General features: G+C 48.8%; 1 protein-coding gene across 18 annotated transcripts in view; it reads left to right on the top strand.

Annotated features, from left to right (window-relative positions):
• Window positions 1-14,700, top strand: part of scrib (scribble planar cell polarity protein) — a 77,444-nt gene that overhangs the window by 40,459 nt on the left and 22,285 nt on the right. For 17 of the 18 annotated variants that reach the window (XR_007390927.1, XR_007390874.1, XM_049005687.1 and 14 more), the window contains exons 15-25: window positions 90-473; window positions 2,593-2,655; window positions 4,908-4,997; window positions 6,142-6,219; window positions 6,831-7,142; window positions 9,162-9,242; window positions 12,420-12,635; window positions 12,867-12,977; window positions 13,110-13,286; window positions 14,261-14,377; window positions 14,472-14,660. Coding sequence is in view for 16 of the 18 variants with exons in the window: in XM_049005687.1 (XP_048861644.1) it covers window positions 90-473; window positions 2,593-2,655; window positions 4,908-4,997; window positions 6,142-6,219; window positions 6,831-7,142; window positions 9,162-9,242; window positions 12,420-12,635; window positions 12,867-12,977; window positions 13,110-13,286; window positions 14,261-14,377; window positions 14,472-14,660 (1,818 nt within the window). In the remaining 2 variants the exon portion in view is untranslated. The remainder of the gene's footprint in view (window positions 1-89; window positions 474-2,592; window positions 2,656-4,907; window positions 4,998-6,141; window positions 6,220-6,830; window positions 7,143-9,161; window positions 9,243-12,419; window positions 12,636-12,866; window positions 12,978-13,109; window positions 13,287-14,260; window positions 14,378-14,471; window positions 14,661-14,700) is intronic. The other variant, XM_049005695.1, reaches the window with a different exon arrangement.

The following is a 14,700-nucleotide window of genomic DNA, read 5'->3' as shown; positions in this document are numbered from 1 at the left end:
TAGATTTGAGGTTGATTTTGGTAGACAAAATAATTCTTGTTTTCTGCTTAACTATATTACCAAAAAGTTAATACATCTTTGCCTCTCAGCCAACAGTGCACTTTGCCGATGAACCCATCATCCGTGGAGGGGACGACGAGGACGATGAAGACGAGGAGGATGGTGACAGGGAGCGTAGTGATGAGGAGGAGCTGCCCGCCTTACCTGCCGAGCGGCAGCGGCTCATCCGCAAGGACACCCCCCACTACAAAAAGCACTTCAAGATCACAAAGCTGCCCAAACCGGAGACCGTGGCCGCCCTCCTGCGGGGCTTCACCCCCGACGGGGTTGGTGATGGGGATGACGAAGAGGAAGATCAGGAGGGGCCAGCTGATCCCAAGCTGATCGCCACACTTCAGGCGGAGAGCGAACTGCCAGAGTCTGTTGACAATAGGCTGCTGGACAGGATCACCTCCCCCTTGCAGCCCATCAAGGTAGGGAGACGTGTGAAGGGAGATACCGGCCGTCCTCTGTCCTCTAAAAACGCTCAGGGATCAGTCAGAGAAATGGAGCTGCTGCACACCCCAGGTAGTGTTCTGGGTTACCACGTGTGGATCCATTCTCCCTCAACGTCAGCATTTTGGATGTTTCTTCTTCATTCTCAGGATTTCCAGTCTCTCGAGTGCCGGCCAATATTTTGCACCCAGAAAAGCAGGTCACAGAGCTTCTTGAGGTGCCACGGAATTAACACCTTCTAATGTCATGTCCTTCATCATGCCATTTTAAATCTCTTTCAGGCCTGCAGTTTGGAGAAACCTATGTGTTTTAGGTGCTATTAATGTACTTCACTGAGAACCGCTCTAACGCCTAGATCTCAGACTTTTTAATGTTCTCCAGAGCTAGAGACTAGGGGTGTAACGGTACACAGATATCACAGATCATTATGTACCTCAGTTTGAAGTCACGGTTCGGTATGTTTGGGTACAGCGGGGGTAAAGGTAACAAAACATAAATAGCTTATTTTTTCTTTAGTAAACAGTGGCTTATTGAACAAAGTATGACTGTCTTTCTTCAATAAAAAGTCTCTGTCAATACCGCTGCAACCTACTAATATAAGTAATTTACTTAAAAGAACATATTTTTTCAAACAAATATCCATTAAGGTGCACATTTACAAAACTAACTGTACCTGATCTGTACTGTGTTCACATCAGCAGCTTTCAGTTTCATATCAGAACTTTGAAACACAAATATTGTCTCACAAAATACAAAGCATAATGAAATAAATATCCATTATGGTGCAGCATGTAAAAATACCTGGGCTGTACTTGTGTTAACATTAGCAGCCTCCAGCTTCGCATGTGTAGCGGCGCAGATTCATCCACCCCTTTCTGAATGTTGGTCGGAGGAAACACGCAAACACACACAGGTTCCGCGTTTGCTGCATTTGTTCGGTACATATGCGTACTGAACCGAAAGACCTATACCGAAAAATTTTGGTATGAATACGTGTACCGTTACACTCCTACTAGAGGGGTTTTGTCTGTATACTGTCCCACCGCTTATGGTTGGTGTCATGCTGCAAAACGTGGTTTAGCTATTTACCTGCCAGGGTGATGAGGTTGGGGTTAGAGTCCTGAGATTGTTGTAGGCATGGTCAGTTTTGGTCAGGCTCAAGTTAGTTTGAACAGCTTGTCTCTTTGTTCCCTTTCTGCCAGACACGGGGACTCAGGATACATCTATGCCCCTTGGGGCACTAAAAACTTTCAGATCTTTGAGACTTTTATAAGTTTGTAGAGCCAGGTTTACAACTTCGGCCGTCAGGGACTCCTCCTTACACCTCAACCCACGACAGTGGATTCAATGAAACTGTCTGAATGAACGTTGTAGATGTATGGAGAACCATGTCTTCTGCTTGGTCTTGCCCTCAGTTCCAAGGTAGACTCTCCTCACTACCCTGCTGTCAGTGTCCCTCTGACCACTCCCAAAGTCGCTTGATGTCTTTTGTGTTCTGTTTTAAATTTTCAGTTGTAAATGCCATTAGTTGACCTTTCTTCTGCTTAACTCGGTGACCTCTGAAGTCCACAGCAATTCAGATGTGATGTGAACTCCTTGTTTCTGCCTCTTTGATTCCCTTCAAGTGTTTGATTGGCTGCTCTTCTCCACAATTTCTACAAGCACCTCACCTCCAGTCTGATAGCTTCATACCTGCTATGCCTCCTGTCTAGATACTCATGAGATTCAGATTGGGTACTCAGATGATGAAAGTATTCACCAGGTGCTCATTGCAGATCATGAAAGAATTCACTGGCTACTCACTAGAGATAGTGACAGAGTTCAGTGGATACTCACTGCTGAACTGAGCTGAACTACAGAGCTATTCTAATACAGTCTAGTATTCAGTAGCTAAATTCAGGTGGAGAGAAGGTGGTGAAGCATTGAGTGTCAGGGGGTGGGTCTTCACTAGCAAAATCCTTCCTGTTCTGCAGAGTGGAGCTGCAAGTGGCAGGCTTGCCTGCCCACCCCCACCCCCCCAATGCGTGCGTGCGAGTGCGCGGTGTTCATTTTTGCCCCACTAATCCGCATGCTTCTCGCTGGTTCCTGTCCTAACAGGGGGTGTCATTTGATCAAGTCAATAATCTGCTGATTGAGCCTGCTCGAATTGAGGAGGAAGAGGTCTGTACCTACTCTTTCCCACCCATCCATCCATCTCTGTGTCTCTCTTTCTCTCTCGCTCATTTTGACATAGCAAACACCTTAAATAACCCAAGCCAATCACGAGGGATAACCTCTAAAGTTTGCCTTGGAGAGACTGACCCAGCTTGGTAACACCTTCCAGAAAGGCTATTGTATTTTTATGGGATGCCTTAACCCACAGGCTTGTTAAAGATGTCACTTGTCAGAATGTTATTAGCCTTGGATATGTGGTCTTGGGAGAGCACCAGCTTGGTCAGTCAGTCCTTTCCATTCTTTTCTGGTATCTTCACCCCGCTGTAACTGGTCCACTTCTGGTTCACTTGACTTTCAGCCTCTTTTCCCATCCTGCCGGGTTGTAGCCTCCCAGGCTCATAAGATGGGCTGGAGGTGGGTGTAAATGCTAAGAGCTGTAAGTTGTCATCACGTCCTTAAGGCGAGTGTCAAGGGCATTTAGGGGGGATGGAACCACAATGCCCTGAAAGCTGATTGGCCCCTGGAGTGCCCCCTCTCCTGTCACTCACCAATTCTAAACATATCATTGGGTAATTAAGGTTAGCCCCTCTGTATGAATTACTGCCCCTCTTCAGCCCCTACGAGCACCCTGGCGCTGTCTTCTGTGCAGTGATACGATTGGTGTGTGGAGTTTGGTAGAAGAAACTAGTGCCAGCATTTTACCGCTGACTACAAAGTTTGTGAATTATCTTGCGTAACCTGGTCATGATTTTTGGTAAGAGACTCCGCTGCTGGATTTTTGGTGGTTTAATCACCACCGATAGAATGTAATTCACTCCATTGTATTCCAGACCAACATTTCTCCAACCAATATCTCCAACACTAGGCAATTCCCAGCAAAACGACCCAGATAAATAGATAGCACTAAAGCCCCCTACAACATATTGTTTTCCAGTTTTAGGGTGAACTGCCCCTTTAACGTCTTAAGAACATGCTGTCAGAGATATTAATCGCCTGCTCTGTTTTTGTTTCCTGTAAAGGAGATGGGTGCAAGAGACATTACTGAAAAAGAGTTAGGCTGATGGAAGGGATGGGGGGCCACAAGGGCACTGTCTCCAGCTGAAAGCTGATTGGTCCCTCGCCCCCTCCCCTGTTACTCACCAATTCAAATATACCATTGGCTATTGCTACGGTTAGCCGCTATGCGTGAATTATGGCCCCTCTAATGTCCCCCACTTTAAAAAAATTCTAGAATTGCCCCAGGAGAAGGTGCAGAAACAGCACTGTAGACCTGTGATATGTGTAGATCATCTGGCTTAACAGTACAAGACTTGCAGTGCGGTGCCGTGAGCCCGTACAGTATTAGGGTTAGTCTGTTAGGGTTGGTCTATTACATTATTACGGCAGGAAGGTAAACTATTGCATGTGTATGATTTCTCTCCTCACCATACTAAATTTTCCATCTGCACTAACTCCGATCTGCCACGGCTTGCCTCACTAACATCCACGCCTCGGATGGGGTCCCGATAGTTGTGTTGTGATTTATTAACACCCCCTCCTTAGTCGTGTTTTCATGGTCTCCCGGTTCCACGTCGTGGTTTGCAGTAGCTTCCCGCACGTTCTCGTGTGTGTGTGTGTGTGTGTGTGTGTGTGTGTGTGTGTGTGTGTGTGTGTGTGTGTGTGTGTCTCTGTGTATGCAGAGTTGTCTGTCTAATGCACCTTTTACAGGTCGTCCTGCATTCTGAGGACCTGCTCTGTTCTGCATGTACTCTGAGGTGCCCTCCTGTGGCACGGATCAATCCCCCTGGATGGGGGGGGGGGGGACCAGCACATCGTTTCGCCTTCTGGCTTCTCCGGGCCCGGATGCTTCTCACAAAAAGAGGGGAAAAAAACCCTCCCCAGCTTTTTTTTTCTATGTCGGGGACAAATCATTCTTTACAGGCCTTTCCAGAATGTCCCCTTTCTACATTGCTAGTCACCACCTTTTACCCAGAATCTCTCCAGTTGAATGAACCCTCCCGTTTCCCCCAGACCTGGTCAAGCCATCCTGTATCCCAACCCATTCTCCGATCCCATCCCTCCCATCAGTAATGTGACATCTTAAGTTTCAAGGTATAACAGAATCTGAATTAGCTGCCCTGCTCCGGGCCCCCAGAAAACAAACGGCAAGCGTTGTTTTTTTTCCCTGGAATGTTCTTGCCTGGGACTTTGCCTGTGTGGTGAGTGCCCCCTGGTGGCCGGCCCCACCAGCCGTGCTCATCCATCTCCTCTCCTTCTAGCTGACGCTGACAGTCCTACGGCAGACGGGTGGCCTTGGGATCAGTATCGCGGGGGGGCGTGGCTCCACGCCGTACAAGGGAGATGACGAGGTAAGGTGGGGGGGGGGGGGGGGGGCTACGGAGCATCCAGAGCTGAAGTTCTGTGCCGGTCTCTCGTAATCCTGCCTTTGCATTGGCAGTTTGGAATGGATAGGGGGCAGGTCGTCCAAGTGATGACCTTTGTCCAGTTGGACACCCTAGCAGGGGCACAGGGTCTCACAACTGTGGCGCTCCACCCCCCCAGAGGCCTGTGGCGAAGTAGATGGTATATGAACACACATGTCGGGCCGCATTTTACCTTCATGCAGTAGGGATACCCTTCGCCACGCTGGGGTCATGCCGTCACAAGGGCCATCATGATCATTCGTCAATATACAGCATGATTCAAGCGTTATTCCTCTCGGGGGACAAAACACTGACCCATTCATTCAATACATCTATGCCATTGTCATCTATCCTTGTGTCACATGTGAGCCTTGAGGTCACTCTGATCAATGCTGGCCAGTGTCCACTGGCCGATCAGTGACATTAAGGATCGCCAAGGTCTCGCCGCTAATGGTACTTGCTCTCCCGGCTTCTCCGGGGAGGGTGATGCAGATCACTGTTCTCTAACAGGCCCCCGCTTTGTGTTTTTAAAGAACTCTGAGGATCAGTGAGTACCGGAGCTTGGACATACAGACTGGAGTAAACAGATGTGGTGTCTGATTGGAGCAGTGTTCATTTTTATCTTAAAGAATATGGGCTTCTCAGAGCTCTGTGGTCTAGGGTAAAGCCCCCCCCCCCCTCGTTCTTTGCGTCCTTCACCAGCCCCTTAATGGAAAGCTTGATTGCAGCAAGGCCTGATCAGCCGCAAATGAGTCTATGGTATAACTGCAGACAGGTATCCCCAGTCTCTTGGGATCTGTGATCGATTGCTTAGGTTTGCATTATTCCAGACTTTCTGTCCTTCCCCGCTCTCTTTTCTTATACGCAAGCAATATTTACTTTAATCGTGTCTATACCTGCTGCCCTGCAGAGTACGGCGTCTTTAACAGTCTGTCCTGAAAGTTGTAGGTAGTAGGACGTGCTGTTGTACGTTTAGTCAGGATATGTAGCTGAAATTGAAAGGAAAAATTATAACTCATGTCAAAACGGTGGCCTGTTCAAAGCAATTGTTCCTATATTTAACAGCTCTGAGTGTGTCTCCCCACCCCAGGGTATCTTCATCTCCAGGGTGTCAGAGGATGGCCCGGCTGCCCGCGCTGGGGTCAAAGTGGGAGACAAGCTGCTGCAGGTAGAGAGAACCCACAAGTCTTGGGCTGCGTACACATGCGTGTGTTTGTGTGCTCGTGTGTTCGTTTGTTCCTATGCCTGTGAATGTCTGTCTAATCGTGACATTAAATAGGATTGATTAAATAACCAATCAGAAATGGGAATGTGTCTCCGTCATACATTAATATTATAACCACCCTGTAGATATGAAGACGAAACAGCTGTTAACTTTATGGTTCTCTTTAATCAAGTGACAATAGCCAGTCAGAAATGGAAATGTCTTCTTACATTAATAGTAGAACCATCTCATCTTATTGAAATGACAAGGCTAACAGCTATAAACGTATAAATGGGGATCTTTAATTATATGACACTTAATAACCAATCAGAAATGGGAATGTCTCCCTCTCATATTAATATTAGAATCACCTAAGCTTGATATGATGAAGCCAACGGCTATTAACTTTGGGGTCTCTCTAATCATGTGACACTTAATAACCAATCAGAAATGGGAATGTAGATGTGATAAAGCTGACGGCAGATAACTTTATCAAATATTGCAAATTTGTATTGTGAAATAGTACCTTTCAAAGGTCCAACAGCAGGCCCTAGCTAGACTTTTTGTGTGCCCAGGTAAATGGTGTGGACCTGCAGGGGGCAGAGCACCAGCAGGCAGTGGATGCACTGCGTGGCTCTGGCACTGCTGTGTCAATGACGCTGCTACGGGAGCGCATGGTGGAGCCCGAGAATGCTGTGACGACCACGCCACTGCGGCCCGAGGACGACTCGTTCCCGCGTGAGCGGCGCGGCAGCGGCCTGCCCTTCTGCCTGGAGCCTGCCGCCGGTCGCCAGCGCCTCAGCGCCTGCCTCATCCGCAACGACAAGGGCCTGGGCTTCAGTATCGCCGGAGGGAAGGGCTCCACCCAGTACCGTACCGGCGACACCGTACGTCAGCTCGCGTCTCCTTTACTCTTAGCCCTACTTTACTGTCGCATTTTATTTATTTATCAGACACTTTTATTCACAGCAATTTACATTTTTGAGAAAGCAGGGTCAGCCAATCCTTGAAGCAATTAAGGGTTAAGGGCTTTGCTCAAGGGCCCAAGAGACACCATTCACCACTGACCCTGGGATTCACTACCCAGAACCGTCTCGACCACTGGCCCAGGGTCCTAACCCGCTAAAGTAAACTTTACTGGTTTGGTCACTAAGGTATTTAAAGCACATTGTGTGGTTGGTCCTTAGCCATGTACCTCTTGGTAGTAGGGGAGAGGCCAGGCACCTGGCTGGTCAGATCTCTGCGCACATGAACAGGTAGGGGGCGCTGTGTGTCTAAGTGGGTAAAGACTGTGGCTGGCAGAGTGATGTCGCTGGCCCTGGCACTGGCCCTGGCACTGGCCCTGGCACTGGTCCTGGCACTGGTCCTGATCGCTCCAGGGACTGGCAGCCCCTGCTCTTTGCTCATTTCTACATTGCCTTAGACAAAAGGTTCTGCTAGCTAAGTAAAGCTAGGTAGGTAAATACGAATGTACCATGTGAATGGTGCAGTTTCCCAACAACCCGAGGCTGTGGCTTTTGTGTGAGGCTGTCCCACTGTGCCAGCCAGGTGAGTCACGAGGCTCTTCCGTGACTGAGTGACGAGTCAGCGCTGAGTCAGAGTGAAGAGACCTCGGTCTAAATGTGAGAACGCTGTCTTAACCACATACCCTCACCCCCCGCTGGATTCCCGTCCGAACGCCACCTGTTTTCAGTTTGGACGGGTCGCCGTGGCAACATGGTTATGAATAGCAGGCATGGACACACAGTCAGACCCCCCAGTGGTATTTCGGGGGCTGGTATTTTTTTTTACCTCAGTCCCCGTGTCCTGTTAGACTGGGATTCAGCCGGTGCGGACCAGCACTGCCTGATCAGTACACGCGTGTGCGCTCTCTAGACCCGCTTCTGGTAAGTTCTGCCTTGTACAACTTGCGTCACGGGAAAGCTTGTGCAGAGGGCCGCTCAGGATTGCCAAGTGCATTCTGATCATGAACGCGAGCTTGAGAATTAGCGGTAGCAGGAAACGCGTTTCTGACTTGGATTTTAAAGGCCACCGTTAGCTACACCGTCCTCACCCAGGCTGGGGGGGGGAGGGGGGGGCTGTCGAGCGTATCGCAAACGAAATGTCGTCCATCAGCGATCTCTCTCTTCGTGACTCAGGGTTTAGTGGGGGGAGGTGGCTTTGCATCACAGCTGTGTCCAATGGTTAATGTATCCAGTGACAGAATGAGCAGCCCCCCCCCCCCCCCCCCCAATACGTGGCCTTTCTCTATAAGTCCCAGGGATTGGGGGGGCGGGGGTGTTTCGCTGTCCTGGTAAAACATGGGTAAAACGTGGGTCGCTGTGATACCTTTTGCATTCTCTTGGGGATTAGCAGGATACGGCATTGCCTGCAGCACTGATACAGTGAGACCCTGAGAGGGTCCGTGTACCCAGAAGAGGGCGCTGTATCAAGCATGTGTCCCCTTCCATTTTAGACCCCTAACACCCTTTCTGTTCGGTCTTGTTCCTGGGGTCCCGAACATGAGTGTCACTGTGGCAGCCCAGAAGATGTTATCTCACACCCCACAGTAATCGCCCTTCTTCTGACCACCTTCAGCTTCCTTTCTCTCCTTACCACGTGTTTGCGTTGTTGGTCTCTGCAAATGAGCTCATGACCCCAAGCACGGTAACTTAACACATTTGTTGAAACACTGCGATTCATTTATAGGGGAGTCTGTATGTTTACAGCTGACTGTGCAAATGTGTGTCTCTGCCCTTTGTCATTTATAATTACGTAACTGTATGCCTGTGAATATAAGAAACGTGTCTGTAGTCTCTTGAGCATTTAAGAGTTTAACTGTCCTTAGCTACTGAAATTAAACCCTCACACCCTACTGGTTCGCTCTGTCACCAGTACTTAGTTCTGGGGTCTTTCTCTGCCAGCAGGGCATCTTCATCTCCCGGATCGCCGAAGGTGGGGCCGCCCACCGTGACAGCACGCTGCAAGTGGGAGACAGGGTCATCTCCGTGAGTACCACCTCCTCCTCCACCACCTCCTCCTTCACCTCCTCTTTCCCGCTGTATATCCCTCCAGATCCGATATTTAATTCTGTTGCTTACGGGAGTGAGCCGGCCTGTTTCGTTTCATTGCTGATCTGCTCAGGGCTCTGACCTGGGCTCTGCTTCTGCTCCTCTCTGTCTCTCCCCTTCTCTCCTCACCTCTCCTATGGATCAGTTTATACCTTGTATGGCAGTCATTTCCCATAATTCCCTTCGGGTTACCCTAGCACTTGCGTACTGTTAAACTTCACCTGAAATAAGTTTTACTTATCATGGGCTTATCTGAGTATAATCAGATCTGGTGGTGAAGAGGGCAGAAAAACACAACAGGGGGCCTTGCTTAGGGAGAGGAGCTTTAAATCATTGTTGCCTGTTGCCCCCCACCCCCAAGCCTTATTTGGGATTGGCAGCTACATCCCCAGCCGCCAGTTTGGGAGTCACTGCACCCCTGGTTTCCACACGTCAGTGCTCACCTGTCTGGTGTCTGTTAATTTTGGGTCTTGAGTCGTGGCTTATTGAGCTGTCAGGGAAGCTGCTGACTTGGATATTGGGTGTAAAATGATTATTTTAGCCCACAGTGATGTTTTCATCCCATTAGAAACACAAACATTATAGTTCAGCTGTGATTTTGTTGGGTCTTCTAGGGGGTGCAGTTGTACTTGCTCGTATGACGTGTCTGTCTCTTCTACTCCAGTTTTTTTTTTCTTTAATCATTTCACTCCCTCTCCTACCCCTTGCTCGTTTCCCATGTCTCCTCCATACTTGGGTGGTGGGTGTGGTGTTGGGGGAGGTGGGGCCGCTGCCATGGAAACAACACGCCGATCCGGAGATAAATGCTGATACTGGGTGGTCAGTGCTGACCTCTGTCCCTGCTGTGAGACGCCCTCAGTTCCCCAGTCATTCGCTGGCCTCGGTTCGCTGCTCCATGACAGGTCGTTAGCGTGTGGTTTTCAGCTGTCTCACACATGTGATTGAATGGGAGATGCTTGATTGATGCTGCTGTGATGCAGGGAGCGTTTGATAGTTCTGACTTGGTAGACATTACAGAGACAGGCCAACCAGCAGGGAGGACACATTCCCTTACATAATTTGTATTATATTTTGCTAGTCTTATGGTTTTTAGTCATGACTTTTCTCTAAGTGTTTGTGCTGGGCTCAGGAAGAATCTGGAGGCGATACCGTGAGCCGTGTGCGCAGCGTTTGGGAGCAGGGGCGGGGCCACAGGGGCACAGGCCCCAGCTGAATGCTGATTGGCCCCCGGAGTGCCCCGTCCCCTGTCACTCACTAGGTGAAAATTGCACATGCCTCCAAACACATTAACATTGGCTTTAACCATATATACTAGTGCATCATCTTGTTGTTACACATGGGTACTGTATGTATAACATTCATATATAGGTTTATATATGTATATAAAAGGTATGATGGATGGGTACAGTACTATCACAAAGGAAAATCTCCATGGAAGTCAATGCTGGCCTGTCTGTTGGTACCGAGGTCAGTACTGAGGTTCTCTCAGTGTACAGACCACACAGGCCTCCCCACCCCACTCACCTGCCCCTTCCTCAGGTGGTAGGTCCTCCTCAGTTCCCCCTGAGCACTCTGGCTTGTCTGCACTGTCCCAGACTGGTTTTTGTGTCCTCAGTCAATTGGTCTGTTTGTCTCTCCCTGGCTGGTCTGTCAGTTAGTCCCCAGCCAGTTTTGTCTGTTACTTATCTTTCTGTTCCCATCTGGACTGTCTGTCTATCTCTCCCCAGTTAGACAAGAGACGGGAGACAGTCCTCCTTCTCTCAGCTGGTCTGTCTGTCTGTCTCCACCCAGCCAGGCAGTCTGTCCGTGGTCAGTCATTCTGTCTGACTCTCTGTCACTGGTCTGCCTCTAGCTGGTCTGTCTGTCTCCACCCAGCCAGGCAGTCTGTCCGTGGTCAGTCATTCTGTCTGACTCTCTGTCCCTGGTCTGCCTCTAGCTGGTCTGTCTGTCTCTCTTGATGTTGGCTTGTTTTTTTTGTCACTGAGCACCTCTAACCTGCACCCTCTCGCTGGCCTTAATGTGTCTCTATGGAAAAGAGACCCTCAATCACCCGATCTTCACCTGTTCACAATTGATAGTCATTATAGCATTATAGCATTTTTGAAATTTAGATGTATATAGTGCTTTAGTTTAGGTGTGTTTGTGGTACAACAATACACACAAAATCTTGAAGGGAATTACCCCCCCCCCCCCCCAAAAGGATGGTTTCCTTTTGTTTTCCTCATATGCGGCTGCTCCACAAAATAGACAGCCAGGCAACTTAAAAAGTTGCTACAGAATATGTTCTTAGGAAACTCAGGTGCTGGCCAGATATGAATGTCCATGGTCCACTCGTCTTTTGGGAAGTTGGTCAGATCCTTGTGCCTTTAATTTAAGCACAAAATTTATTTTCATATCCTATTATTTTACTTTCTTTTTTTATTGACAGATTAATTCTTTGGCACTAGTAACTGTACTAGAGACTTCAGTCCAATTCAGTTTTGCTTGGCCGATAACCTCTGTTCACCAGCAGGTGGAGCCACTGCATTCAATGTTCCATTCACAACATCTGTAATAAATGCCTGTAGTTTTATTGATTTCTATCTGTGTGTGTCTTGCTGTAAACTGCTTTACATTTGCGTATTTTGTTCTTAATTGTAATGATATAAGTACGGGATAAAAGTACATGTGAAGATTTTGGGGTCCTTTTCAAATTTCAATGTTTCTTCTGGGTCTTGTTCTGTCACCATAGAGACGTGTATGGAAGTTAAAGTGGACCTAGTGCTGCTTAATGCTCGCAACCGAGCCCTGAATACTGATGATCAAATACGTCTGCAAATCACATTAGCAAGAATGCCTGTAATGGCGGAGAGTTCTCTCTGGGTCCATATGTCTTGTAAATGCTCAGGTTCATTTGTTTCAGTAACTGAATTGTGCAAATTTTTTATTCAATTGTTAGTTAGCGTTATGTAATCTTCAAAGTATTAGATTAATTGAAGGAATGGCCACTGTGGCCCAACTGAAGGGGAGGAATGTAGAATAGGCCTAATTCCAGTGGCCAGCAGGGGGCGTCTGTGAGCCGCGTGCTGTGGCTCATTTCTGTCTGGAGGCTGACGCACTGATCTGTCGATCCAGATCAATGGTGTAGACATGACAGAGGCCAGGCATGACCAGGCAGTAGCTCTGCTCACCACCGCCTCCCCCACCATCACCCTGCTGGTGGAGCGTGACCTGGCCGAACCCCGGGCCCGCCCACACTCCCCCCCGCCTCCTCAGCCCACCAGTGCGGCAGACCAGGAGGACCAAGGCGAACAGTCGAGCCAGCCAATGGAGGACGAGTATCCCATCGAGGTGAGAAGTGGAGGCGAGGATAAGGAGGGAACGGCCTATAAGCAGGAATTATGATAATGTCTCTCATTTGCTATTAAAACAATAGAAACAAAAAAGATGATTTCGTTTTTATTTAAAATGAATTAATCTACCAGAGAGAGTTTTTTAGCGAGGGAGATGCCATTATAAAGATAACAATGAATTCTGATTTCATCCTGTCATAATTATAACCGTTACTTCCTGTGCCAACAGGAAGTGATGCTGGTGAAGGCAGGCGGCCCCCTTGGGCTGAGCATCGTCGGAGGCAGCGACCACGCCAGTCACCCATTTGGCGTCCGTGAGCCTGGAGTTTTCATCTCGAAGGTGAGCCTGAGGAACTGAGCAGCCGGATCCTGTGTGGAGTTTCCCTCCCCTGTCACTCCCCGGTTCACAGCTCATCATTGGCTGATAAGGTTTGCTCCTCCGTATGGATTATCGCACCTCTCGTGTGTCCAGGTGATCCCCAATGGCCTGGCCTGCAGGAGCGGCCTGCGGGTCGGCGACCGCATCCTGGAGGTCAACTCCATCGACCTGCGGCACGCCACCCATCAGGAGGCCGTGCGAGCGCTGCTCTCCAACAAGCAGGAGATCCAGCTGCTGGTTCGCCGTGACCCCGCCCCGCCCGGCATGCAGGTGCGGACCTCACCCTAACTCTGACAAAACCGGGCCCTATGTGTCTTTGATTTTATGCAGCCATTGTTGCAGAAAAAGGTGGCGATCAACAAACGGGAAAGAATCATAATATTAAAGCATATAAATCTGTGTGGAGGGGGGCAGTTGGCTGGAGTTTCGTGTACAGATGCACTTCCTGAATGTAAATTGGTCCATACAGTGCGTTCGCTTTCCTTTCTTCACATTATTTTATGTTGCAGCCTCATGCTGAAAATATTTAAATTCATTTTTCCCTCCTAAATCTGTAATCAACACCATAATGACAATGTGAAAACAGGATTTTAGACATTTTTCCAAATTTATTACAAATAAAGTTCAGGGATCAAGATATTATCTGAATGCATTGTGTGATTGGTAAATATGGGTAAGATGGTTGTTTAAGGTGAATCTTGTGTTGGCTTGTACCCCATTTTGGGTCTTTGAAGGAATACGCTCAATATTCAGCTCAGTCACCCCAAGTACTTTGCTCTGGAAGTGCTTGTTTTTAGGGGTGTAACGGAAAACTGATTTGAATCGGAAATCCCAGCCCAAATGTGTACGATATGCCAAGATCAATTCAAAACCCTTACTGTCTGTGTCTGATTTAGAAGGAAATCAGTCCCAAACCAATAAACCATTGCAGATCAATACACCTGTAACATCATCGTTACTGTACATCACTTCCACATTAAGATCTTAGGATCAGCTTCAGTGCCTTAGTTTCTCCGTTTTTTGCTCTTTAAAATTAATTTGACTTGTTTAGAAGACACATTTTAGATGTGTTTTTATTGAATAGTGGGACTTTTCATATCGATCATAGACTGCGTGATTTTACAGGAAGGCATCTGTGGCTGTAGAGCTGGAAGGCCTGGTCCTAGATGGGAGGATTCTGTTCTGGCAAAGGGTCTGCTGCTTTCCTGATTTAATAACCCTCCTCCCCCCGCCCCCCCCCACAGGAGATCGTCATCGAGAAGTTCCCCGGAGAGAAACTGGGCATTAGCATCCGTGGGGGGGCCAGGGGCCACACCGGCAACCCCTTTGACCCCACTGACGAGGGCATCTTCATCTCCAAGGTGACCATCGTGTGGGAGGTGTTCCTGTTCAGTTGCGGATTAGATCTCAGGGGCGGGGTCCTGACCTCTTGCTGCCATGCCATGCTTTTTCCAGGTGAGCGCCGGCGGGGCAGCTGCGAGGGACGGACGGCTGCGGGTAGGCATGCGCATCCTGGAGGTGAACGGCCACAGCCTGCTGGGCATGACGCACACGGAGGCTGTGCGGGCCCTGCGAGCCACAGGAGACACTCTGGCCGTGCTGGTGTGCGATGGCTTTGACCCGCAGGATGCTGCTGCCATCGAGGTGCCAGCAGACCGCCAGAGACCCGTCCACACTGTACCTG

Source organism: Brienomyrus brachyistius, chromosome 1 (assembly GCF_023856365.1).
Source record: "Brienomyrus brachyistius isolate T26 chromosome 1, BBRACH_0.4, whole genome shotgun sequence".
Classification (NCBI taxonomy): domain Eukaryota; kingdom Metazoa; phylum Chordata; class Actinopteri; order Osteoglossiformes; family Mormyridae; genus Brienomyrus; species Brienomyrus brachyistius.
This window is presented reverse-complemented; position numbering and strand designations above follow the sequence as displayed.